At 63.8% G+C, this 25,202-nt stretch overlaps 2 protein-coding genes across 5 annotated transcripts in view; both read right to left on the reverse strand.

Annotated features, from left to right (window-relative positions):
* Nucleotides 1–1,046: 1,046 nt before the first annotated feature.
* WDR18 (WD repeat domain 18) lies at nucleotides 1,047–7,425 on the reverse strand. The gene is made up of 10 exons (XM_028126381.2): nucleotides 7,207–7,425; nucleotides 5,990–6,100; nucleotides 4,061–4,194; nucleotides 3,739–3,880; nucleotides 3,176–3,319; nucleotides 3,012–3,076; nucleotides 2,797–2,921; nucleotides 2,412–2,578; nucleotides 1,506–1,574; nucleotides 1,047–1,370 (listed from the first exon to the last, which is right to left on the reverse strand). The coding sequence occupies exons 1-10, from the start codon at nucleotides 7,414–7,416 to the stop codon at nucleotides 1,239–1,241; spliced, it is 1,299 nt and encodes a 432-aa protein (XP_027982182.1). The 5' UTR covers nucleotides 7,417–7,425; the 3' UTR covers nucleotides 1,047–1,238.
* A 6,761-nt stretch (nucleotides 7,426–14,186) lies between these two features.
* Nucleotides 14,187–25,202, reverse strand: part of ARID3A (AT-rich interaction domain 3A) — a 30,433-nt gene continuing 19,417 nt past the window's right edge. For all 4 annotated transcript variants that reach the window (XM_028126217.2, XM_028126219.2, XM_028126216.2 and 1 more), the window contains exons 4-9: nucleotides 22,142–22,214; nucleotides 18,884–19,067; nucleotides 18,293–18,540; nucleotides 16,142–16,438; nucleotides 15,379–15,477; nucleotides 14,187–14,926 (exon numbers count right to left, since the gene is read on the reverse strand). In XM_028126217.2, the coding sequence (XP_027982018.2) occupies nucleotides 14,751–14,926; nucleotides 15,379–15,477; nucleotides 16,142–16,438; nucleotides 18,293–18,540; nucleotides 18,884–19,067; nucleotides 22,142–22,214 (1,077 nt within the window). In that variant the 3' untranslated portion in view covers nucleotides 14,187–14,750. The remainder of the gene's footprint in view (nucleotides 14,927–15,378; nucleotides 15,478–16,141; nucleotides 16,439–18,292; nucleotides 18,541–18,883; nucleotides 19,068–22,141; nucleotides 22,215–25,202) is intronic.

Here is a 25,202-nt window from a genome sequence, read left to right on the forward strand (position 1 = left end):
GCCAGGGCCCGGGCACGTGAGGTGGGTCTTTGGTCCCTGGGGAGTCTGAGCCAAACCTGAAGCTCTCCCCTTCCTTCCAGACCTTCTGGACACCAAGCGGCAAGGACAGACTGGGCCCAGCCCGCAGATGGGAACAAGGAGACCCCGGTGCTCTGGCGCGCTCTGGGGTGGGGGACGGAGCGCCAAGCCCCCAGCCCTGTGCGGGGTGGCACCGTCCAGGACCTGGCCAAGCCCCTTCCTGCTGTGACCCCTCCCCATCCTGGCCTTAAGGGGCCGCTCCGTGGGGGGTGGGGCTTATGGAGTGACGTCCCCAGCCAGCTGGGCCCCTCACCTGGCACGAATGGGGCAACCCCCCTCATGCCCCACCTCAGCTGTAGTGCGGCTGGACGCCCAGCCAGGGTGCAGAGCCCGAGGAAGGGGCCGTCCCTCCGCCCGAGGGCACAAACCCAGTGCGGACTGCTGGCTCCAGCTGCAGCTAGCACAGCACCTGCTGAATCACACGGATTTTCTGCACCATTGAGCCAGGCTGTTGGGGACAGCTTTCTGGAAGGTTCCAAGGACTGCCTGGGCTGGGCTCCAGGTGCTGGCAGGCTGCAGGTTGTGTCCCCAGGGCAGTAGGGACACCTGGCCTCCCTCGGACCCTTTGTGCAACGGGAAACATCACTGAGCTGCGTGGGCACGCGTCCCTCCCGGAGGACCCTGGCCCGGGACTGGTCACTACCTGAGCTGGCTGCCCCGACCCAGGTTGGGGGGATGCTTGAGAGGTCATCAGAGGGACGGGACCGGAGGGACCACACTGCTATCTCTGAACCACCTCCCACCCCAGAGGCTCCCCTTGCCTCCTCCTACCGAGTGTCGCCCAGCCCTCACAGTTGAGCCAAGGCCCTGGGGCAGCCGACAAACGTCTGAAGTCTGAGAACCATGGCTTCTGGGCACTAAGTCTTAGAAACGGGGCCCAGCGGGTGGGTTCTGCTGAGACAGGTCCTGCCACGAGTCCTGGCGGGCGCGGGAGCTGAGGCGCCCCCCCGGCACACAGACAGGCCGAGAAAAGGGGCTTTTAGTTCTTTTGTTAAAAACGGAACAGCACCAAAAGGCCACACGAAACATCAGTGGCCTGAAGAACCCAAGTCCTCGTGGGGCTGAAAGCTCCCAGCAAGCCGCGGGGCTTGGGCGCTGTGGGTCTCCGTGCAGGGGCGGGGTCCGCCGGGCTGCAGGGTCCGCTGGGCCACGGGCCGGGCTCACTTGGCCGGCCGGGTGATGATACGCGTGGAAAAGTCGAACAGATCGCGGTTGACCTTGCGCAGGTTCCGCAGCTCATCCTCCAGCTCGGCCACGCGGATCCGCAGCTGGTCCTGGCTGCCCAGGACGCTCTGTGGAGGGACAGGGGCTCAGAGGCGAGGGCGCTGGGGCGCTGTCCCCACGTCGCAGACAGGGCAGGGCTCGGGGTGTCGCCAGCCCGCCCCACAGCCCCCCGCCCCCTCCCCCAGGGCAGGGCCACCACCCACCTTCTCCATCGTGCTGCTCATCACCCCGAGCAACTGCTCTGCCCTCTCCAGGTGGCTGGGCTCCGAGCCCTGCAACATGGGAGGGTCTGCGTCAGCGACCTGGTGACCCCGGGCGGCGCCCCCGTGAGGGAGACGCCTGACACCCGCTGACCGGAGGAGGGACTGGGGTGTGGCGCCCCCACCCTTGGGGGAGGTGGGCTGACGTCTCTGTCGAGGCCGCGGGCTCCAACCCCCCACACTCCCGTCCGCTCTCTGCCCCAGGACTCTGCCCCACAAGGCCCGGGGGCAGGGACACTCAGACACCAAGGTCAGGCAGGCTCCAGAGGACAGGCCAGCCGGTCAGCCCATGCCTCCAGCCCTGGGCACAGCCTGCCAGCCCGGCCCAGCCACATGGCAGCAGGGAGGTGGTCTGTCTCCGGCTGGACACCGTCTGGCACGCCGCCCTTGGCCGGCAGACGGGTGCTCAGCAGAGCCAGACGTCAAGGTATCTGCAGGAGGACTGTGGACACCCCCCCCCCCCCCGCCACTTCGAGAGGCTCGGCACGGAGACCGCGGAAGACAGAGCCCAACCTGAAGACAGGCAGGGGCCCCTGGGCCTGGGGGGCAGATGGGCCATCCCTAGAGGCCCCCCGGGCTGGGGCCAGGGGTATGAGTGCCCCGCTACTCTGCCCACAGCGGCCAGACACACAGTGTCTTCAGGTCCAGCTCTGCTCCCAAACGCGCCCTGGTGAACAGCGCACGTCCGCTCCGAACTTCCCGCCTTCCTCCCAGCGGAGGGCCCCCGTGCGCACGTCAGCTGCCACCCCGGCCCCCGCAGGACGTCAAGAGCCGCCCCGGAGCACGCACTGGGCCAGCAGGGTCTCGCTGAAGCCCAGGGCAGGTGTCCCGTGGCGGGGCAGCGCCTACCTGCTGGTGGAGACCCAGGCGCAGCGTGAAGCCCCCATGGTGCGGCTCGTCCCCGTGCTCGGCGCCCAGAAGGTGCTTGTTGAAATGGGGCAGGGGCAGGCCTGGCCTGAAGTCTGAGCTCAGCATGCTGACGGGCGCCAGCATGATGGAGGCGTTGGTCACGGGGCCTGTGCCAGGGGGGGCGGGGGGGGCATGGTCACGACCCACCTTCCCCACCAGGCCCCCCAGAGGTCCGGGAGCGGCGGCGCCCACCCCTCCGCGGCGCCAAGCCCTGTGGCGGCACGCGTCTCCAGACAATGCTGCCGTGCACACCCGGGGAGAGCCACGGCTTCCAAGAGGGGAGGAGGAGCCGGCCGCCCCGCGGCCCATTCCCAGGGCGCCTCACCTTTGAGGGTCACCGTCCTGATACACTGCTTGCTCTGGACGTCCCAGAGACGCACAGTCTCGTCGTGGGAGCCGGAGAGCAGCACACTGCCATCAGCAGACACGGACAGGCAGGTCACCTGGTTCCTACGGGCGGACAAGGTGACCCCGAGCCCAGAGTGAGAGAACGGGGCCCCTGCCACGCCCACCCCAGCGTCCACGGTCCCCGGCCGGCACCTGTGCCCTCTGAACACCTTCCCGCTGTCCTGCTCCGGCTGGAAGCTCTTCTCTCTCTGGCCAGGCTGTGGAGGCCAAGGGGGCCCGTCAGCCATGTCAGCCACGTCTGCCCCAGGGCCCACGAACCCCCGGCTCCCCCACCCCTGGCTGCCGCTGCCACTCACCCAGGTGCAGAGGTCCACCTGGAAGATGGCGCCGTCACTGCCGCCACAGAAGAGGTGGTGCTCGGCCAGGTCCATGGTCACGGCCATGATGCCCACGTCAAAGAGCACGGACAGGAGCAGCTCGCCCGATGAGACCTCCCACAGCTGGGGCGGGCGGGTGTGGGACAGACCCGGAGACTCTGGACCCCCAGGGAACCGGGACCACAGCCACCACCCACGGGGCCCTGGGGGCTGAGACTCAGCCTGCCCCTCGTGCCCGTGACCCCTGCGTTAGCGGCCGTCGGTCCCTGCCCCTGGTGAAGCCCCGAGGGCCGGGGTGCCCTCAAATCCCCCGAGGTTTGGCCAGGGAGCTGCCAGGTACAGGCAGCCAAGTGGGAATTTCCAAGCCAATACAGGCCTGGACCATCCACCCTCTGGCCGTCCTTCAGGCCAGAAGCATCAGGGGGATTCAGAGCTGTCTGGAGCTGCCAGGAAAGGAGGCCATTCACGGGCTCAGGCTGGCCAAGAACCCGTCAGCTGCCAGGGCATGACTCACGGATCCACTTGGGGTGTGGGCGCCCTACCTTCACTGTCTGGTCCAGGGAGGAGGTGGCCACCCGGGCCAGGGGCCCCCCAAAGCCACAGTGCAGGTCCGTGATGGGGAGGGTGTGGCGAGACCAGACGTGCCGGGGGGACGGGGTCCTGGAGGGGTCCACCTGCAGCACACTGTGTGGAGGGAACAGACCTCAGCGGGGGGAGTCCATGTCCCCTCGCACCCACGTGGCCACCAGGCCCCCGCCAAGCTCTCAGATGGCTCCCCCTGCCCCTCCCACCCTGGGGCCCTGGCCTGGCTTTCCCCACGTGCTCTGCGGTCAGACCCAGAGCCCGAGGGGGCGCGGCCTCTACCTGCACAGGCTCCACACCAGCACCAGGCAGTCCTTGCCCCCCGACAGGAAGTGGCTACTGTCCCCCGTGAACTGCAGGCACGACACGTCCTGGTAGTGGCGGCTCAGGATGACCAGAAGGCTCCCCGTGGAGACCTGCGGAGGGCGCACCCAGGTCAACGCGGGAGACCCGGCCCGCGCCCGACCCCCACTGCCAGGTCAGCTGGAGGCACTGGGCGACTGCCTGCCCAGGCGGTCTGGAAGGGACACTCAGGCTTGGTGGGCTGCCCCTCCGCCCAGCTGTCCTGCCGGTCCCCATTATGTCCCCAAGTGGATGACAGCCTTGTTTGAGCTCCCACCCCCTTTGTCCAGTCACCCTGACTTCTGAGTCCTGGGCGTCAGGTGGCCCGAGGACCCCTGCCCAGTACAGGGCGAGGGAGTGATGTCACCACGGCCCCCGGGGAGGGCAGGGGCCGTCTGCGTGGACCACAGTGACCACAGGAGGCTGTTGAAAGTGTGGGCCCCTCTGTTCAGGACCCGCTGGACCTGGGACCCAGGAGCAGGAAGTCACTGTCTTCAGATGCCACCGGCTGGGAATGGGCCAGCGGGTGGGGCTGAGGGAAGGGTGAGCCCATCGCACCACCTGGGCAGTGGGGTGCGCTGGGGGGCCCAGAGTCTGTTGTGAGTTCAGCTGCGTTGTCCTAGCACACACGTTCACACCCTAACTCCTGGGACCAGGCCTTACTTGCATAGGGGGCCTTTGCAGGTCTAACCAGTTCAGACTGAGGTCGCACTGGAGCACGGCGGCCCTAACCTTAGTGAGTGGTGTCCTTACAAGAAGATAACCTAGAGGAACACGCATGCTCTCCCCCTGAGGATTTCCAGCTTCCCTCCTCATTCTCATCCACAAAGAGGGAAGGGGGGAAAGGGGGCAGCGGCTGGTACCTGAGTCAGGCCCTCAGCCTGAGCTGCCGCCTCAGACTGGCTGTGTGGGGCGCCCCCTGTGGTCACGGCTCACACCAGCCAGGGAAGCTCCAAGGAGGAACCAGGGTCAGACAACAGCCCTCAAGCAAAGACCTAAGATGCCCCTCATCGGCAGAGGGGACACTGCTTTCTGCCCGTGCCCTCCGCACCACGGCAAGGATTTCTACCATGATGGGCAACCTTTGAGGAACCCCCCGCCTCAGTTTCCCTCCCTGCACTGCAGCAACTGCTTCCTAGTTTTATTTTTTTTTTTAAGATTTTATTTACTTATTTTACAGGGAGAGACACAGCGAGAGAGGGAACACAAGCAGGGGAAGTGGGGGAGGGAGCAGCAGGCTTCCCGCGGAGCAGGGAGCCCGATGCGGGGCTCGATCCCAGGACCCTGGGACCATGACCTGAGCCGAAGGCAGACACTTAACGACTGAGCCACCCAGGCGCCCTGCTTCCTAGTTTTAGAATCATGCACTGGGGTTTAAAAGTCCCCAGAATGAAAATAACTCGGCCCCCTCACATCTCTGAGGTGCTCTGAGACTTCCAGGGGCAGGACAAAGGTCGATTCACAGGTGTGGACAAACTCAAGAAAAGAAGAGGGTGGTCATGTCTCCATTTTCTGGCCCCAAACCCTGCATGGTCTGTGCCGGGGGTGAGGTGGGTCTCTCCCGCCCACACATAAGCAACTGTTGGTGACGACACACCCTAACTTTTTAAAAAAGAGCTTACTGATTTTTTTGACAGAGAGGAGAGGGGGAGAGCGTGCAAGAGCAGAGGGGAGGAGCAAGGGGAGAGGGAGAAGCAGACTCCCCGCCGAGCAGGGAGCCCGATGCGGGGCTCGGTCCCAGGACCCTGGGATCATGACCTGAGCCGAAGGCAGACGCTCCACCCACTTTGAGCCACCCAGGCGCCCATAACACGACCTAATTAACCTGCAGTCCAAATCCCACTACCTTGGTTTGATACGCCCCCTTACCTCCCACAGATATATGCTCTCCGCAATCCCCGCCAGGACATAGAGGCCGTTGGGTGATGTGGTCAGACAGGTGACAGGCCCAGGGCACATGATCTTCTGCTGGAGCTGGTCCTGGAGAGACGTAAGAAGCCTCTGAGCTTCACGTGGAACTGAGGAGCTAGGGGACAGCGGGGAGAAAATTCCGAGGGAGCCAGAAAGAGCAGCAGGAACAAGGGCGGTCTGAACAAATCAAAGCTCAGTCAGGAAGGAATCTGCCCCAGCAGATGGAAGGGGAGGCCTGCAGACTGTCGGATAAAAGCACAATGGTGCTGACTCCGGGGGGGGGGAGGGGGGCGGTCAAGGCGCAGAGGGTCCAGGAAGGAGCTGAGAGCCTAATGGCCACAACCCTGCCTTCTGGCCTGTGACCCTGACCCTCAGTTCCCTCATCTGATGGAGAAACCTCATGACTGTGTGCAGGTCACACCAGGCAAAGTCAGAGGACGGAGCTGGTGCCAAGACTTCAGCTGGCAGAACTGGGCAGCTGCAAGCTTCACAGGCCGCATTTTGGGTGGGTTTTGTTGTTTTTTTTTTTAAGATTTTTAAAATTTATTTGACAGAGAGAGAGACGGCGCGCGCACAAGCAGGGGAAGCAGCAGAGGGAGAGGGAGAAGCAGGCCTCCCGCGGAGCAGGGAGCCCGATGCGGGGCTGGATCCCAGGACCCTGGGATCATGACCTGAGCGGAAGGCAGACGCCTAACCGCTGAGCCACCCAGGTGCCCCTGCATTTTGGGTGTTTTAAGAGGAAACCCACGGGCCCTTATGGGGAACGGCAGTACTCCCTTTGGGGGAAATAAATGCATGACCCTCCCGGGCCTCGGACATTCACCTTCTAAGACCAAGAGACCCACGGAACTCCAAAAATGAGAGTCCTCCCTTTAATTAAATTTCGCACCCCAAGGGCTCTCCCCAGTTCCCCAGCCCATCAAGAACGGTTGCCCCAAAGACCCGCACCCCAGTCTCCCCAAGGAGCCCAACCTCAGCCCTGCGCGTGCGCAGCGCGCGCCGCCATCCTCCAAAACGCCCCTAGACCCACGCAAGCGCAGCACACCCTAACCGAGACTCCCCATCCCCACCCCGGTTCAGGGAGCGTGCTGCCCCCACCGACCCTTCCCCGGACCCCACTTTCGGGCGCCCCGCGCACTCTCCCCGAAACCGGGCCAGGGTGCGCGCCGCCGCACCTTCCGCTGCAGCTCCCAGGCGCTGATGTAGTTCTTGCCCAGCTGCGCCGCCAGCAGGTACTCGCCATTGAGCAGCGCCAGGCCGCGGGGTCCGGCCTGGCCGCCGCGATACGTGAGCAAATTGGCGCCCGAATGCAGCTCCCACACCACGCAGCTCCACAGCTGGGCCGCCGAGTCCGTACACACGGCCACTTCCATGGGAGCCGCCATCTTGCCGCCTGCCACGCCCCGGAAGCGCGTCACGCCGGCGAGACTCGGGCCGCTGCGCCGCGCGGCTAGAGCGCCGCCCACGTTGCGCCGCCCGGGGCCGCGGCGCGAGCAGCCGGCGCTTACCACGTGCTGCGAGCGGGGGGCTCCCCTGCGCCCTGGGCCTCCTCCGCCGCCCGGCGGCGAGTCGGGGGGCTCACGCCTGGCTGGGGATCTTGGGGTGAGGCCGCGCCCCCAAGTAGTTGTGGAGACCTGCAGCCTGCAGGACTGGCGTGGCCGTTTCCGCTGGGCGCTTTTCACCGAGTGACCTACCCTCTCGGATCCCTTTATTTTTATTTATTTTTTTAAGATTTTTTTTTTTTTTAAATTTGTCAGAGAGAGGCACAGCGAGAGAGGGAACACGAGCAGGGGGAGTGGGGGAGGGAGAAGCAGGCCTCCCGCGGAGCAGGGAGCCCGATGCGGGGCTCGATCCAGGACCCCGGGACCATGACCTGAGCGGAAGGCAGAGCTTAACGACTGAGCCGCCCAGGCGCCCCTCCTCTCCTCCGATCCCTTTATTTTTTAATGTGCAAATAATAAAGGGCCAACGCACAGGCCTCGGTAATGCCTTGCACACGTGCCGGACAGAGCCAGCCGCATGCTCGCGGACCCCCCGCCCGCCTCCCCCGGGCGCCTCTTTCATTTCGGGAACTTGGTGCAGGCCGCGCGGGGTCCTCGGGTCACAGCCGCCGGCCCCAGGCCGTGTCTCAAAACAGCGTCTCTGAAAAACGCGGACAAGTTAGAATCCACTCGGAAGGGGAGATCGCGTGACTGTCCTGAGCCGCGGACCCGCGGGCGGCATTGCGGGGTGCGGGGGGGCCTTCCACCGCGCCCGAAGCCCCCCTCCCAAGCCGCTGGGGGCTCGCGGGAGCGGGCGAGCCGGCCCAGAGGAGGACGGAGCTCGGGGGTCCCCCGGCCCCGCGCCGCGGTCCAGGAGAGGCCGGGTGGACAACCGCCTGAACGAGTCCCCCGGCGGTCGCCGGGGGCGCAGGGAATCCGCAGCCCCAGCCTCGGCCGCCGGGTGGCAGGCGCGAGCCTCCGACCGGGAGGCCGGACCCGGAAGAGGCTTATGCCACGGATGCTGGCCCAGCGGAGCGGCCGCGGCAGGAGCAGTTATGGGGAGGAAGGGGTGTCACGGGGGCCTGCCTCGTTTGGGGGTCGGGAGGAGGGGCTTCCCAGAGCAGGTGTCGCTTGAGCAGGGAACTAACGACTTGGAGAGCAAGGTGGGCAGAGGAATGTGCAAAGGCCCTGAGGCCGACCCTGGAGGATGGAGCTGGGCAATGGCAGGGCCTGTCAGACAGTGGGGAGCCTGGATTTTATTTCATCCTGGGGTGGGTGAGGGGGCATAAGGGACTTAGGGACTCGTGTAAGTTGCGGGAGAGCTGAGTGTGCAAGCCCCCAGCAGCTGCCAGATGGGGACACTCAGGCGGGGCTTCCTGGTTCAAAGACAGGTTGCAGGTAGAAACAAGAGTTCCTGATTTCCACCCCCAGAACCAGCTGATGCCCCCACATCCTCAAATGTTTTTAAAGTGTAAATAAGAAAAACAAAACACTGGGAATGCTAACTTACACTTTCCAAACATGGGTTTCCCAAAATCACACCTTTCTTTGAATCCTGAACCCCTGGCACTCTGTGGAATGCTGTTTGAGAATGACCATGCCGTGTGGCTCCTAGGAGTGGGCCCAGGTGGCCAGGCGGCCTTTGTTCTAAAGACTAACTCGGGACTTGAATCTGCACTTCTGAGCTGTGGAGCAAATCACGGAGAAGCTCTGGGCCTCAGTTTCCCCACATGCACCACAGGGACACTGTGGTTTCCCACAGCCGTGGAATTTGGGTCCTGGGTCTGTCTCTGCTTCCGGGAGGCCCGGAGGTTTCCAAGTTCCCGGATGCCAGGACACGGGGCAGGCCCAGCAGAGGTGGGTCATGGGTTTGTAAGCTTGGTGCCCAGAGTGTGCTGGTGGTGGGCACTCCAGCAGGGGCAGGCGCCGCGCCGGGAAGCACAGCTGGATGGCAGTCCTGGCCTCTCACAGGCCTCCTTCCCCGGCGTTCCTCCCAGGAGGTCAGAGGTCACCCCACCCCCAGCCCAGCGAGCGTGGAATGAGGACAGACCAGTTGTGTCAGAAGAGAGCAGGACAACAGCCACACTTTGGGGGGCGTCTAGGACCACCCAGTCGCCAGACCTCCTTGGTGCTAGCAGGGTGGGTGCCTGGTCCCAAATCCAAGGCTGGGAGGGTGTGGCTGTAGCAGCAGAAGCAGGATGGGGGAAACTGAGGCACAGACACATTCCCTCCCCCCCCCAGTCTAAGCCCTGAATTCTTCGTTTATTCTTTTTCCGTTATTGAGCACCTTTTTGCGGGCAGTGGGGACACAGTGAAGACCCAGAGCAGACCCCACCGTTCTGGCGTCCCAGCCCAGGGCCACCTTCTTCCTCGGGGGCAGCCCCCGTCATGTGCACCAACGATAGGACGGAAGGAGGGTGACTCAGGTGAAAACCCTCTCTGTGTTCGGGCCGTGGCTCCAAACCCTGGCTCCTTGCAGGCTCCCTCAGCTCTGCTAATCAGGTTTTGAATGTTGCCTCCCGGAGCCTCCTCCTCGGGCCTCCGCACAAGCTCCGAAGCCCAGGAGGCAGAAGCTGATGGGCTCTGGGAAGCCGGGAGGGAGGGCCGTGGGGGGGGGGGGTTGCTGAACCCTCCCTGGTGCCCCTGGGGCTGTGTGACCTCAGGGCCTCCTGCCCCCACTCTGGGCCTCTTCAGCGGAGGAATGAAGATGTGGACTGGCTGAGCCAGTTTGCAAGAAAGGGCCATTCTCCTTTTTTTAAATCATTTTTCCTTTATCTTCTGGGGCGGGAGGAGAGAGCCCTGAGAGGCGGGTGGAGCCACCGGCCCTCTGACCTCTCCTGGTCCCCCAAGGCCCATGGACGCTGGGACCAAGACGCAGCTGACTCGTTTCTGACAGGAGTGGAAATGCCGTGGATGAAATGGGCCACGGGAGGCGCGTGGGAACCCCCTGGCTGTGACAGCAGGGGCAGCTGATTCTCCCTCACTCCTAGTGCAGCCTTGGGGGCTGACCCAGGCGGGAGCGACTGGCCGGGGCTGGCCCGGGCCGGACCTGGTGGTAGGGGAGCCAGATGGCAGGAGGCTGGGCCTGCCCACGGTCCAGCCAAGCTGACCTTGAGCCCATCACACACTCTGTGGGGGGGGTTGGTCCGAGGGTAAATGGATTAGACACCCCAGAAAATCTCTTCCAGCCCAAATTCTGCAGTGCTGCTGTGGTTTGGGTTTGGAGGCAGAGAACACAGGATTTCCCTTCCAAATACGCTGAGCCCAGGGGTTGCAAACTGCAGCCCGAGAGCCATTTTCCTTCTTAAAATTATTTTTCCTTTATCTCCTGGATAAAAGGGCGGGGGCCACTTTGGGGCTACACCTACTGAATCGTAAAACGTGAAAAGGTGAGCCAGACCCCAGCGGGAAGGCTGCCGGGGGGCGCGGGCTGGGTCCCTGTCTCAGAAGGCTGCAGAAGGCGCGGTGGGACGGTGGGGTGGGGGCTTTCTTCAGGTGCCCCTCTCCTGCCACGTCGGGTCAGGGAGCGTGCCGAGCTGAGGGGGTGAGCCCAGGGGGCGCAGGGACGGACGAAGCACACACGTGACTCCGTGTCACAGAGGGTGACAAGGGGCTTGCCCGGCACACGGGGAAAGGACGATCCAGGCAGTGGGAAAGAGCTCTTGCCAAGACCCAGAGGAAGGCCCAGTGAGGAGGGGGCAGGGGGCAGACCACATACCCCAGGGGCTTGGGTTCAGAGTTGACAGTGGCATCAGAAGGCAGGAGGCCTAGCCGAGGGGCTGGGGGACAGGCTAGGGCACCCCTGGCTCTGCCGCCTCTGTTCTCCCCAAATCCCTACACAGACACTTCGCACCAAGGCCCCCCGGACGTGTGATGGCCACACACACACCCACTCGGAGACCCAGGCCCTGTCGCTTGGCCGCCGTCCCTGCTGCAGGACGGAGGGGTTACGGACCCTGGGCCCACCGCCCCTGGGACCCAGACACACCCGAAAAAACCACCACAGGAGGCATTTTGTTAAAAGTCAGAAGTGTTTTGTCTGTTTTAATATCTCATCAGCTTTACAGGGTTACAATTGTCTTAAATATTTCTGAAGTTTAAATACAATCTGCATAATAATGTTATAAAATGTAAACTTTCAGTGTTCTTTTAAATTTCAAAATCACACACCTTTTTTTTCTTCTTTGTTTTTTTTCTTTTTTTTGGTCTTTTGTTTTTTTTGTTTTTTTTGTTTTTTCCCCCTTTTAATACCTGAATGTTCTGCAAAAACTGAAATCGGTACAGGCCGCCCTGGCCAGGGCGACAAGGCCAGGCCCGGCCAGAGGTAGAGTCGTTTAAACCTTTTTTTTTTTTTTAAAGTTTTTTTCACTTTAACCTGAGTGCCGGCGCAGTACCCGCGCCGTCTGACGAACACCAGAGAAACTGAGATTTCACATGTCAGGAATGAAAGGCTGAATTCATGGTTGCCAAGAGAAAAATGCAAAAGCAAAATTAAAGGGGGAGGGAGGACAAAGGGGGCAAAAAGTGGTAAAAATGGGAAAGTGAGTGTACAAATGCCGAACTACGGAAAGTAGCCCGCCGTCCCACCCTGCATGCCCAGCCCCCAGCTCAGGGGTGCCGCGGAAGAGTCTCCCCTCACAGGGGAGCCCCAGCAGGCCCCTCTCCACCCTGAGTTTGGGGTCTCCGCCCTCGCCTTGCAGCAGAGCCCGCTTGGGAAGGACCAGCACAGAAGCCAGGGCAGAGACAGTTGCCCCCGTCCATGCACACCGGGGTTTGCATAAGGGGTGCTGATGTGCACCCCAGAAAGCCTCCCCTTCCCTAAGCCCCAGGGACAGGAGGGGCGGGGGTCGGATGGGGCACCGAAGGCAGAGGCGGGGGAGGACCCCGCTCGTGTTCCCAGCGCAGGTGGGCTCCCCCCAGCACAGCCGCCCCCTGGCTAGCCCGGACCGGGGGCAGGGGGGGGGGGGGACTGGGCCCCATGCCCCGCCCCCACCTGTCCCCTACAATCATCACTTGAACAGCAGGCCACACCCTGAGTTACATCCGGGAGGCCACATCGACCCGCGACACAACACCGGGTCCGCACACACAGCCGTGCGCGCACACACACACGGACAAAGCGGGCGTATGGGCCTTCCAGGTGGAGGGGCCCCGTGGGGAGGGTGGGGCGAGAGGAGAGCCAGGGCACGGGGTTTGGCATTAAGAGTCAGGCCTGAGGTAGAAAGAAACATGCTGCAGACAACGCCCCCCCAACAAGGGCAAGACCGGGGAACCTGAAGGCCTCCGGCCGGGGCGCCCACAGGTCAGGCTGGGGTGAGAGGACCCGGGGGGGGGGGGGGCTTCTGTGTGTGGAGCCGGATTGTGCCTGGGGACAAAGAGGTCCCCTCCCACCATGATTGTGCTGCTGCCGCCAGAGAAGGAAGGGCAGAACCTTCCAGAAGGAAAAGCAGAGAGGAGACCCCGCTCCTGGAAGGCTCGGGGGTGGGGGTGTCAAGGACCCTGAGATAGTCCAAAGACACAGCACAGCCCCACACAAAGGAAAACCCAGCCTTGGGGGCCCAGGACCCTCCCTCCTCGGGTCTCCCAGGGGGAGGATGCCTGGTCCATCAGGGAAGGGGGGAGGCTGGTGCGGCCCTCCCCCTCGTTAGGCCGGGCTCCTGAGCCCAATTAGAGAATGCAGGCTCACCCCGGGAACAGCTGAGTCAGTGCCCCCCTCCCCACAAAAATCCCACTGGGCAGCGTGAGGAGCACTACCCAACACGACCGGGTCCACGGGGACCCAGCGGGCGCCAAGAAAGCCCCCCACCCGCCTGGGCCTTAGGGCAGACGGTGCTGCCTCACCAGGACCACCGCCAGCCCCTGGAATAACCTCCCGCCAGCCGTGTCCAGCCCCCCAACACCCACCTTCTAACCGGGAGGAAGGGTCGTGCAGAGACGGGTGCAGCCTCCAGCTACTTTAGTTACCGCGGGCAGCTGTGACCCCAAGCAAACGGGGCCGAGAGAGAAGGAAGGGACAAAGTTAAGGAGAAGAGAATGGAAGCGGGGGCTGTTCAGGATGCCGTGGCCCCAAAAACCTCGCCCTGAGCTAAGGCCGGCTCACCCCATCCCCCGGTACTGATAATCTCCCAGAGCAGCCCCCCGCCCCCCCGAAGCACCCCCAGGCCACATTCATCCCTGAGACAGGAGCCTGGGGGCCGCCGATAGGTGGAGCCCCCTCCCACGCCCAGGGCCCTTCATCCAGCCCGACCTCCTCCCTGGTTAAGACTTCCAGTATCTGGCGGGAGGGAAAAAAGGAGCCCGGGTGCCCCGGTCTGCCCCCACCCATAGCACCTGAGTTCATCACCGGTCCTGGCTCTGGCCCGGGGCGCGTCCTGCCAGCTAGACCCACTGCAGCACAGGGAACACACACAGGAACCCAAACCAGTCGTGGGAAAGTAGGAAGGGTATTACTTCTTTTCTTTTTCTATTTTTTTCTTTTTTTTTTCTTTTTTTTGGTGGGTTTTTTTTTTTTTTGCTTTTTCAAGTCCAGTTTCCCTGAATGAACACAAATATATAGATATATATCCTTTTCCTAAGGTTTGATTCCTCCCCCAAGAATAAAATAGATTATTTACAAAACAAAGCCCCGAAACCTCTTAAAAGCCTTATAGATCTTGAGTATCACTGTTTCTTAAAAAAAAAAAAAAGTTCCCAAAAGCAACAAGAAAAAAAAAAATTCAGCTGATCCTGGCTCAGGGGTTTCATTCAACACAAGGAGCTGGGTGTGGTGGTGTGTGATGAATGGGGGGAAAAAAGGGAGAAAAAAACAGACAAAAAATGAAAACACACAGTGCAGAGATGTATGAGGTAAACAGGATCGGCCTTCCATGGCAACCGGGCCACACAGACCCCAGACCCCAGTCAGTCGGTCCGGCAGGGCTGCAGCCCTCGGAAACACGTGCCCCTCTCTCTTCCGATTTCCTTCGCTGCTCTCGCAATCCACGTCTCTGAATGTCCGAACCTGAGTAATTCAAGTGTTCCTTGGTTTTCCCCTGTTTTATTAAATTTTCTTTATATATATATATGTATATATTTTTTTCTTTTCTTTTTGGCGTTAGCTGTGGCTCCTTCGTGGATACCTCCCCTCCCCACCCGTATCTTCCGCCGTCCCGGCCCCTGCGTGGCCCACCTCGACCCCGCCCCCCCTCCCCGCCCAGGCGGGCTCCTGGGGTGGGGGTGGCGGGTGGGGAGTGGTGCGGTTAAGGCAATGAGTTATTTGAGGTAGAAGATGTGGGAGGCGTGGACAGCCCCGCCGGCCCGGCCTGGCTGCCCGCGCTGCTGCTGGTCCGGCTGTTCCCTCCCCGGCTGCCAGGACCACCGCCTTTGCTGGGCGCGGAGGGTGGTGCGGGCGCCGGTGGCTGAGCAAACAGCACTCCTAATGTGAGGACAGGAGGAGAAACACATCACGGAGTTGAAAAGATTACATGGCAGGCCCACGGGACGCCCTGGGTACAGACCCCCTGCAAAGTCACCCAGGGAGCTGCTGGCCCACGGCGGCCACAGGTCCCTTCTCCGTCCCTTGGAGTCGCCTTCACTGAGCAGCCAAGCTGCTCGGTGTCCACAGCGCCTCCTGGTGGCCTATGCCAGCTACTGGCTGGCCACACGGTGTTTCAGAAGGAACACCACCGGCCGTAGGAGAAACAGAACAAAGTTACGTGCTTTGGGGCCCTTGCCATGTGCTGAGCACCGTGCTAAGTGCGCCACGTGGACTACCTCACTCTGGTCTCCTGAGGGCAGAGCCCTGCCGGGCGGAGGGCACCTGGGGCTCCTGAGTTACGAACAGGGAGACGAGTGCTCAAGGACGGCATGGGGCCCGGCAGGTCCTACCTGTGTACATGATCCCGTTAATCTCCACGGACATGCTAATGCTGTTGCTGCCGTTGGGACTGCTCAAGTTCGCGGCAGAGTCCTGGCGGCTCTCGCAGGCTGTGGGAGAAGAAACACCGCCGGCTGCAGTCACAAGCACCTGTGGGCGAGGACCTGCTCCTGTCCACCCACCAAGCTGTGGACTGTGTCTGTCACCGGCACACACGGTAGGCGCTCAATAAATACTTGTTGGAGAAGAACGCATTTGTCTAAAATTTGCTCTTCTCGTGATGGTAAGTCGTAAGCTACGTCAGCATACCCCAAATCATCCCGTTGTTTTGAACAGCCACAGAGTGGTCTGGACTCGACTAGCTCCACCCCGTACTGATGAAGCGTCCGCACTGTAGCTTTGCTGGAGACACCAAGCGGGATCACTGGCTCACAGGGCAAGAATGCTGTCTATTTTAAAAGAGAGTGCCAAACTGTCACCTGTTTACACTCCCACCAGCAGGACTCGGTGGGCACATTGTCCCCTAACCCAACCAACATCTGATATCATCAAACTCTGATGGCCGAAAAACGGTAGCTCCTTGTTAGCGTGTGGACCCCCAACTCGGCTTTCCATGTGCATTTTCTACCAGTCACTGCTGCCTGTTTATTTAATTCGTTTTATCTTTGTTTTTCTTATTGATTTGTGGGCACTCTTTACATATGTTGACTACGAGGCCCTGATTTTGTTACACGGGCAGGAAGCAGGGAGGGTCTGGGTGCGCTGGGCTGGTACCTTGGCTGTTGATACGAATGCTCATCGGCAGCTGGGCTGTCATGGCCAAGAAATTCTGTTGCAGTGCTCGCTGCATGAGCCGGTGCTGCTCGTCAGCCACCAGGGCCATCTTCTTCTCAGGAGGCTCCCCGGACTCCAGCTTCTCCCGCAGCTGCTCCAGGGCAGCTGCCTGTGCGGCCACGGCTGCCTGGGCTGCTGCCGCCTGCACGGCCGCCGCCTGGGCTGCCACCACGGGGTGGCCCGCCAGGGAGACTGGCAGGCGGCCGGGGACCGTGATAGGGATGGCTGAGTCCTCCTCTAGACGGGAGAGAAGAGGAGTTGGTGGCCAGATGGACACGGGAGGAGCCTGGTCCTGCCTTCCTGCACGGGGCAGGAAGGCGCGGGGCGTGCACGCCCTCTCCGGGAAAGCGGACAGGCTCCGGGACAGACAGGGGTGCTGGAGGACCCTTTCTGAGGTCAGCCCGGTGCTGGAAACCACCGTGGCCGTAACGCCGTCATTGGCACAGCTGTGCTCACCGTGGGCGTTCTCCCGAGAGACCGAGACGGCGTGTGTCACGGCCGATACTGGCGAGAGCAGCGAGGCCTCCCCACGCGTCCTCACGCACTCAACACGGCCCGGCTCGAGGGGCCGTCTCAACGACCCCAGACCGGCCCCACGCTCCCACCCCCACTTCACGGCTGAGGGAGCCCAAGCTCCTGGCGGGAACGGCTTTGCCGAGGCCACAGAGCCGCAGGAGCAGAGCTGGGACTCGAACCCGGGCAGCTCAGCTCCAGGACCAGCTCCCACCCACTCCCCTCCTCTGTGGTAGGAATGTGTCCCACTGTGACCTGCTGTCTCTTCTTCCCCCAACTGCTCCCCCCGTGTCCTTCCCTTGCTGCCTGGCGTGGCCTCCCCTGCCTGTGCCGGGCCCTTGGCTGGAGGCTTTGCGGTGCTCCCCGCTCTGACCCCCTCCTCTGGTCGCACTCGGATGCCCCCTGGACCCATCAGCGCGGGCCCCCCACGGCTACGTAGCGCCTCCTGGCTCCCTCCCGTCAGGAAACGCTCATTCCCACCCACCACCCTCTCCCCAGCTCCAGCGCGGGGCCTCACGCACCGTGGATGGCTGACAACCACTCGTGGGCACCGCCGGAGCTCCCCAGGGGTGGGGTGGGTAAACTGAGGTCCTCAGAGGACTGAATGAGCCGGTGGGTTAGGAAGACCCCATTCGCTTCGGATCCGACCAGTCTACACTGTGGGGATCACCCTGGATCCTCAGGCCACCCCAGAGGATAGGGGGTCACAGCCCGTGTGGCGGAGGAGAAACGGACACTCAGGCGACTCAGCCTGAGGCCGCGTGCCCACGTGTGCTGTTGGCGCTTCTGTGTTAGGAAGGCTTCAGTGGCTCCGCGGGACGGAAGGCTGTCACCGACTGGTGACCCCGGCCACGGGCAGGGGGCTCCCTGGCGGACCCCTGAAATCTTGGCCCACTGACCGCTGGGCACGGATGCATGGCAGGCCCCCCCCCGCCCTTCTACGAACCTACAGACACAGGGTAACTTTCCCCACGGTCCGCAGCGGGAGGCACCAAGCCACCGATGGGTGAAAGGTCGGCCTGAGAGGCCACAGGGTGGTGGCTCCTGCCAGGCGGCGTGCGGAGAACGTTCGAACCCTCACAGGGGAAAGAATAGAGCAATCGGCTAATGATGTCTGCCAGGGGCGAGGGACTGGAAGAACCTACGGGGCAATGAACACTGTCCCCCACAGGCCGAGCCCTGGGCCAATGATACGGGAATTCCTTAGCTGCGGATCAGGAAAGACTACGGGGCTCAGTCAGCAACACGGGCACTGTGCGGGCCGGGAGGACAGCGGTCGACTAGTCATGTCTGCCATGGGCACGGGCTGGGAAGACCATGCTCGCTCTCTAATGCCTGTGTTGGCGCGGGACCACCCCTTAGCGACGGCTGCCCCCTACGGGGCTGGGAAACGGCCATCAGCTAGTGACGTCTGCCGCGGACACAGCACCGGCGGACGGAGGCCCCTCTGCTGTGCCAACACTGGGGTTCAGCGTCCTGTTACCCGGAGGGGGAAAGGCGTCCCCGTGTCCCCACCGGGGTCAGAGAGCCCGGCCCGCGCGGAGCTGAGGTCAGGCCCCAGGCGCGTGCGGCTCTCACCTTTCTTGATCTTGGGAGCAGGGGTGATGGAGCTGCCGTTGGTGCTGGTGGCAAGGCCCAGGGAGGGCACGGGCAGCTTGGGTGAGGACAGCATGCCGTGGGCACCGCCCGGCGAGTAGGCGAAGAGAGAGCCCCCGAAGCTCTGGCGCCGGCCCTCCCGCCGGTTGCTGTCAATGGCGGCCTGGAGCTCGTTGGGGCTGCTGAGGCCGCGCTTCTCACACTCATAGGGATACAGGTATTTCATGTATCTGTGCGCAGGGGCACGGGGTTAGGGTGGCACCGGGACACCTCGCGCTTCCCCCCGCCACACACACGCCACCGCCCAGCTTCATTCCCCGGCCTCACACCTGCGGCCTGCACTCCGGCTGCCCCCCGGCTGGGCGCCGGCCCCAGGACACGCCCCCGCCCCCAGGGCTCCCCTTGCTGACCCCTCATACTCAAGCAGGTAACCCCAGAGCCGAAGCAGTCCTCACACCCCACCTGATGTTGCGGGTGTGAGGACCACCCCTGTGGTCCGCGGCCACCGCACCCCGGGCTCCTCCATGGCCGCCCCGAACGCCTCCCCTGCCCCGGGCCACGGCGGGCACTCACTGGGTCCGCAGGGTGAAGGCAGCGCTGGTGATGGACGTGGGCAGGTTGAGGCCCTTGGTGATCTCCCGCCATAGCTTCTTGTTGATGACCTCCACCAGGCCGCCCTTTTCGGTCACCAGCACGTACAGCATGAACAGGTCGAGCACCTGCTTGGCCATGATGGGGATGCGGTTCACGGGCGTCCCTGCAGGGGAGGGGCAGGGAGCGCAGGTGAGCTGGGGGTGTCGCCATGGGGGACCAGAGCCCCACGCGCAGCAGACAGTCTGTGGCTGTGGCTGACGTGCCCGTCCAGACAGGGGTCTCTCCTGACACGGGGACACCGGGGCAGGTTGTTCTCTGGGGGGCGTCCCGGGCGCTGGGGACGCGGAGCCGCGTCCCTGGCCCCACCTCCTCGGTGGCCCCCCACCCCCATCGTGACTACAGCAGACGTTCCTGATGCGGCCCTGTGTCTCCTGGGGGGTAGGACTGCGGGGGGGGGGGGCGCCCCTTGAGAGAACACAAGGAGGCCTGCTTCTCCATCAGTGATCTGGGCTCGTGGCTGATCTCGCCTGTTAGCTCTACCCCCTGCGTCACCACCACGCTGCCCAAACAACTGCACGGCTCCCAGAGGCCCGCACCCTCCCGCTTCCCGCTTCCCGCTTCCGCTTCCACTTCCCGGGGGCTTTGCGGTCGGGAGGAGGCAGAGCTCCCTTCAGCCACCGCAGCTTAGAGAGGGGGGCGGTGGGCCGGCCCAGGCAGGGGAGCCTCAAGCCGCTGCCGCGGTCCCTGTCCCCCTCGTGCCGGGGCCCTCAGCTCGGCCTGTGGGGCGACTTCCTGGCTGGGGGTGCAAAAGCCCCCTGTCAGACCTCCCCCTGCCGGTGCAACCCTGGGGCAGTCTGTGGCCCCCTGCTGCTGTCCTGTCACCCAGAGTCCCCGGCTCTGATCAGCCTGGCACATGGTGGGTGCTCATGGCCCGTGCCACAGCCACTGCCCCCCTAGAGATGGGCAAACGGAGGCCCCAGGCTGCGGCTCCCAGAGAAGGCACGGCCCAGCTGGCCCGCGCCCCCGGGGCCCTGACTCCTGGTCCTCCCCCCCCCCCCCCCCGGGGCCGGAGCTTCTAGAACCACCTCCTGCCTGCCACCCGTGGCCACGTCTGCCTTTTCCTCCAGGTTTCAAAACCCCCACCAACAGAGGACCACCCGGAGAGGGCAGAGGGAGCTGCGGCTCAGACCCCCCACCCCTCCCCTATTCCATTTTCCAGCCCAAGAGGCAGAGAGGGAAAAGCAACCCCCCGTGTCAGGGGCTCCCCCAGCCCCCGGCCCACCCGGGACACCGGCATAGGTTCTGCACTGGGAAAGAACAGAAAGAATCACACAAAAGATCCTCTGGGGACCCCGCGCCCGCGCTCTGCTCTGCAGCCAGGCCTGATCGGATGTTTACAGAAGGAGCAGGGCGGAGAGCAGAGAGGCACCGGTGGAGGGGACAGGGGCCGTGGGGGCCGTGGGGGAGATAAGGAAGGGTGGGGAGGTCTTCAAGGAAACAGCAGGAGGGCGGGGTGCAGGCAGGACCCCTCCCGTGTTCCCAGCCCCCAGAGAATTCTGAGAGGCCTTTACTTTGTGACGTGGGGAAAAGAAGAACTTTCCTCCTGGAGTGAAGAAGGGCTTGTGGGATGCCGGACGCGGTGTCTGGGGGTGGGGGTGGGGGGCCTCCCACAGACCCTCAGCCCCAGAGGCTGCCCGTTACAGACGGCGAGCATCCAAGAAGACAGCAAGGAGGAGGGGGGCTTGGGCTGGGTTCTGAGGGATGCACAGGAGTTTGTTGGCCCCTGCCCTCCAGGGGAGCCCGGCTTGGCGAGAGAGGCAGGGCTGGACTCAGACCCTCAGAGCCCTGAGTGCCCACAGGCTGCACTGCTGTGCCTGGGGCCCCCCCACCTCACCCTACTTTCTGAACCTCCAGGACCCAGGCCCAGTCTCGGGCAGGATGGGGGGCTCCGTGCCCCCCAGCAGGGTGGGGGGGTGGGGGGCTCTGGCAGGTGTGGATGGGTCGATAAAGAGAGTGGGGGAGGATCTCTCTGCCCACACACAGTGGGCAGCCAGCCCTGGCTGGGACTGCTCCCAGCGATAAGGAGGGGGCCCCCACCCCAGGACGGGTCTGGATTCCTCGGCCTGGGCACGGCACCGGAGGGGTTAATGGGAAGGCCGCGGCCCCTCCCCTTTCATCTCCTTCCCTTCCGGGCTGTGGGGCCTGTGTTTACAGAGGCTGCTGGGGAGGGAGGGGCATGCAGAGGGCCCTGGACAAAGCAGCCAAGGGCCAGCCAGCCCCTGCAGTGGGCCCAAGTGGACCCTGCACCACCCTGGCCGGGCCCCGCCCCTTCCTGCCTCCAGGGCTCAGAGGACACATCCCCTCCCTGGGCCTCAGTTTCCTTCCCTGAACAGCAAGAGTTATAGTAACTCCCACGGGGGTGGGGGGCTGTCTCTGGTCAGAGGGACCAGCCCCACCTGCAGTGGGTGCCTCTAGAACCCCCCTGTCCGTCCGTCCAGCCGGATCTCTCTGCCCCGTGGCAGCCCTGAGCTGAGGCTGAAGCTACGGGTAGGGCTGTGGGGCCCTTCCCGCTGCCCCAGGTCCTCTCTGGGCTTGGCTTACCCTGAACACCGCGGATGCCCTCCAGTGTCTGGGTCTCGGTTTCCCCACCAGGACACCCACCCAGACCAGTCCCTGCTCCCTGTGCCCAGGCTGGGCCATTTATGGCGTCCATCTCACCCCAGACCCAGGTGGGCCGAGGGTGGGCCTGGCACACCGTTGGTGCTTGATAAATGCAGCCCAGCGCTCGGCACGTTTGGGGAGCCGCCACACGGTGCGAGCTGCTTATGGCCCATCTTACAGAGAGGGGCACTGAGGCCCCAGTAGGCGCAGGGGAGGGGCTGGGACTGGACCTCACACCGGGGGCCACGGGGCCGGGAAGCCCACTCGAGGAACTTCTACTGTTCCAGTGGCCGCTGCCCTCCCGGAAATCCCACCCTGCTCCCTGCAGGCCAGCTCTGCTGCAGGGGACCCGGGGGGTGGCGGGGGGCCTTAGGGGCGGGAACCCCATCACACCACGGGTCTGGGCCGGCAATTCTGGGCTGGGGACGTGAGACCTCCTACCCAAGGACCCACCCCTTAGATGCTCCCGGCTGTACCTACCCCATCAGACCTGACTGCCAAGCAGCCCCCCCCCCCCCCCGCCGGCCCGCTTCCCGGGACCCCCCACTCCCTGGGACTCTCGGTGAGCAGCCTTACCTCGCTTCTGCATGAAGCTGAACAAGTCATCCAGGAACTCCTTCCTCTTGGGGTCCCCGTCCAGTTCGTAGAGCTGTGGGGTCAGGACGGGTCAGTTAGCGTGAGAGCTGGGCACAGGCGCTGCGTCCCCACGGAGCCTAAGGAGCCCACCCCCGCTTTCAGAGGAGGACGCGATCCCCGCGCATCTCCAGCAGCAGCCGCCACCGAGCCACACACCAGGCAGCTCAGAACAGAGGTTTAGGGCAGAGCCCAGGTCCAGGTGCGTCAGGGTTGAGCCCCCCCCGGCGGCTCCAGGCCATGGTCCCTGCTGTTCCCCCCCCCCCCCCCGCTCTGGGGCCCCAGGCGCCCCTCCAGCATCTGCCTCTGCTTCGCACACTCCCTCCGTGCAGCAGTAGGACACTGCCTGCTGGACCAGGCCACCTCGTCCGAGGACTCCCTAAGTAACCACAGCTGCAGGGCCCCTGACTCGAGCGAGGGCTCATTCTCGGGTCTTGGACACGTCGCTTGGGGAAACAGTCTGGCCGAGACAAACGGCGCCCAGGTAGATAATCGCCATACAGGGGACGCATCCTGGTGCTGTCGCGAGTCACACATTTGCCTTTGCTCCCGAGAGGTGGCTCCCTATTTTGGAGATGAGGAAACTGAGGCCCAGAGGCAGGCATGAATCCAGAGCCTGGGGACGTCAGGGCCTCCCGGCCCACTCTGTCCTGGGCACTGGCTGCTGGGGTTCACCCGTCCCTGCACTGGCGGTTGGGGGGCCCCCGGACATTCCGATCCTCAGCTCCCAGGAACGGGCAGGCAGGGGGAAGGCGGCAGAGCTAAGTGCGGAGTGGAGTTTGGGGGGCGGGGCCAGGAGCAAACAGCAACCTTCAAATTAAGCCCTGGGGAACAGACCCAGAGGGGTCAGGACTGCAGGGGGGCCTTGAAACCACCAATCAGCCGGCCGGGACAGTCCATCATGAGGGCCCAAGAACACACCAATGCCCAGCTCCTGTGCCTAACCCCGGGGCCTGGGGACGCAGGGTCTCTGGGGCTGGCTGCCCCTCAGCCATCCTGCACTCTCTGGGCTTGGGTTTCCCCACCCTGGAACGGAGACATAGTGGGGCCTCCCACAGGCCAGGGTGGTCCAGGCTGGGTCTTTGTCTCTGCCCTGCCCCAGCCAGGCCGGCAGGCCGCATTCCTGGGCTGATTTATGGTGGTCAGGGAGGCCCCGCACTTCCCCCTGCCTGAGGGCGTGTGGCCTGCAGGTACACCTCCCCGTGGGCGTGCACCCGTCCCCTGCCCACACACCCCCCGCCACACGGGACTACACGCGGGTCGGTCTCCCGTCAGCCCGTCCGCGGGGGCTTCGTCTGGTTTGTCACTAGAGTCTAGACGGGGTCACCACACAGCAGCTGCTAAATGAACAGTCGTTCCACGAGCCCCGACCTGCTTAGCTTCAGTGGGATCCCAGACGGCAGGTGCCCTAAAATTCGCCTCTGCACAAGCCTTGGACGCGACCTTGTCTACTAGGGTCTTCGCAGACGTCATCTGCTAAGATGAGGTCCTACTTGGGGTAGGGTGGCCCTCATCCGACCACAAGTGTCCTTATGGAAGGAGAGACGCGGCCACGGAAGGCCACGCAGGGACCAGGCAGAGGTGGAGTGATGTGGCTACGCCAGATGCTGGAAGAGACAGGAAGGACCCCCCGATCCCCCCCGGATCTCGGACCTCTGGCTCCAGAATGCGGGAGGACAGATTCCTGCTGCTTTCAGTGCCGCCGCCCCCCGCCACAGTCCGTGGTCCTTGTTATGGTGACTCCCGTGGGGCTCAGTGACCACAGGCCCCTCCTGACAGGAGCAACATCTCCCACGAGATCCTCGCGCGGGGATGGGGGGGTCCACCCTGCCAGAACCTTCCCTGGACCCAGCCCTCAGAGAGACCGCAGTGCTCCCCGCACCCTGCCGTGCCTCAGCTTTCCCTCGCCATCAACGCAACAGCTTCACCCTGAGCTCCCAGAGCCACCGTGACACCCGTGTTCCAGGTGGGGGAAACTGAGGCTCAGGACGGAGACCTGGCAGCAGGCGCAGCTGGCTTGGTGGGGGGCCGTCAACCCCTAGGGCCAAATGGTGGGTGGACAGACCTGTGGCAGGGCCCGGTCAGACCCCCGTGGGGCCAGGGTATTGTCTGGGGCCATAAAGGGGGATGTGCCGGGCCCCCGGCTGCCGGGGACGGAGGCAGCTTTAAGTCTGCAGCCTGGCAACAAAGGGGCAGTAAAGGCCACCCCCGCTTTATGGGGCTCTGGCCCCAAGTTCCGCTCCCCTGCAGGATGCGCCCCGCCCTGGACAGACCGGAGCGATGGGGGCACGGGGGATGGCGTCCAGACCCCCCACTGTGGGCCGGCGGGCCTGCTGTCTGTCCTCACAGGGCTCCAGGTCACCCTGTGCGGAGCCCGGGCCTCTGTCCTGCCTGGGTTCTCAGGCTGAAACCTTGCCCTGCTCACGGTGGGCCCGTAGGCGCAGAGAGGGGTGGCCTGCCACAGCCGCAACCCCCGGCTGGAGACGGGAAAACCCTCCGGAAGCCCCTCCCTGGGCAGCCCCGCTACCTGAGCCTGCAGCCTGATTTCCCCGGGGGGCTGTGCACACGGGGCGCTCCGATCACGGGATTCCTGCCTGAAGTAATGACACCAAGCACCCCCGAGGGTCTGCAGACCCTCCCTGCAGACGTCTTACTGCTTCTGGAAGCCGCCGCGCGCAGAGGCAGGCCCACCTCCGGGAGACCTGGCGGTCCCTCTGGCCTGGTCTCTCCTCAACCACTGTCCCCAGCCGCGCCCCCGCCCGTTGGATTCACAGCTGCCGCCCCATCCCCGCGGCATGCGCTCTGCTCTCTCGGGGGACACATGTACTGGTGGCGTGCGATTTTCTCGCTTACGGACGCTCTTGCTCCCTGGTCCCTCCACGGCCCCACGTCTACAACCGGGCACATGGCAGCTGCTTAACAGACGCCCTTGATTGCTCAGCGCACCACGGGGATGGGGCTGCTTACCCTTTCCCAAACCCATTATGTGCCCCGCAAGGCTCAT

The sequence above is a fragment of the Eumetopias jubatus genome, unplaced genomic scaffold, assembly GCF_037043125.1.
Source record: "Eumetopias jubatus isolate StellerSeaLion01/CBP00866 unplaced genomic scaffold, mEumJub1_p1.0 scaffold_1, whole genome shotgun sequence".
Taxonomy (NCBI): domain Eukaryota; kingdom Metazoa; phylum Chordata; class Mammalia; order Carnivora; family Otariidae; genus Eumetopias; species Eumetopias jubatus.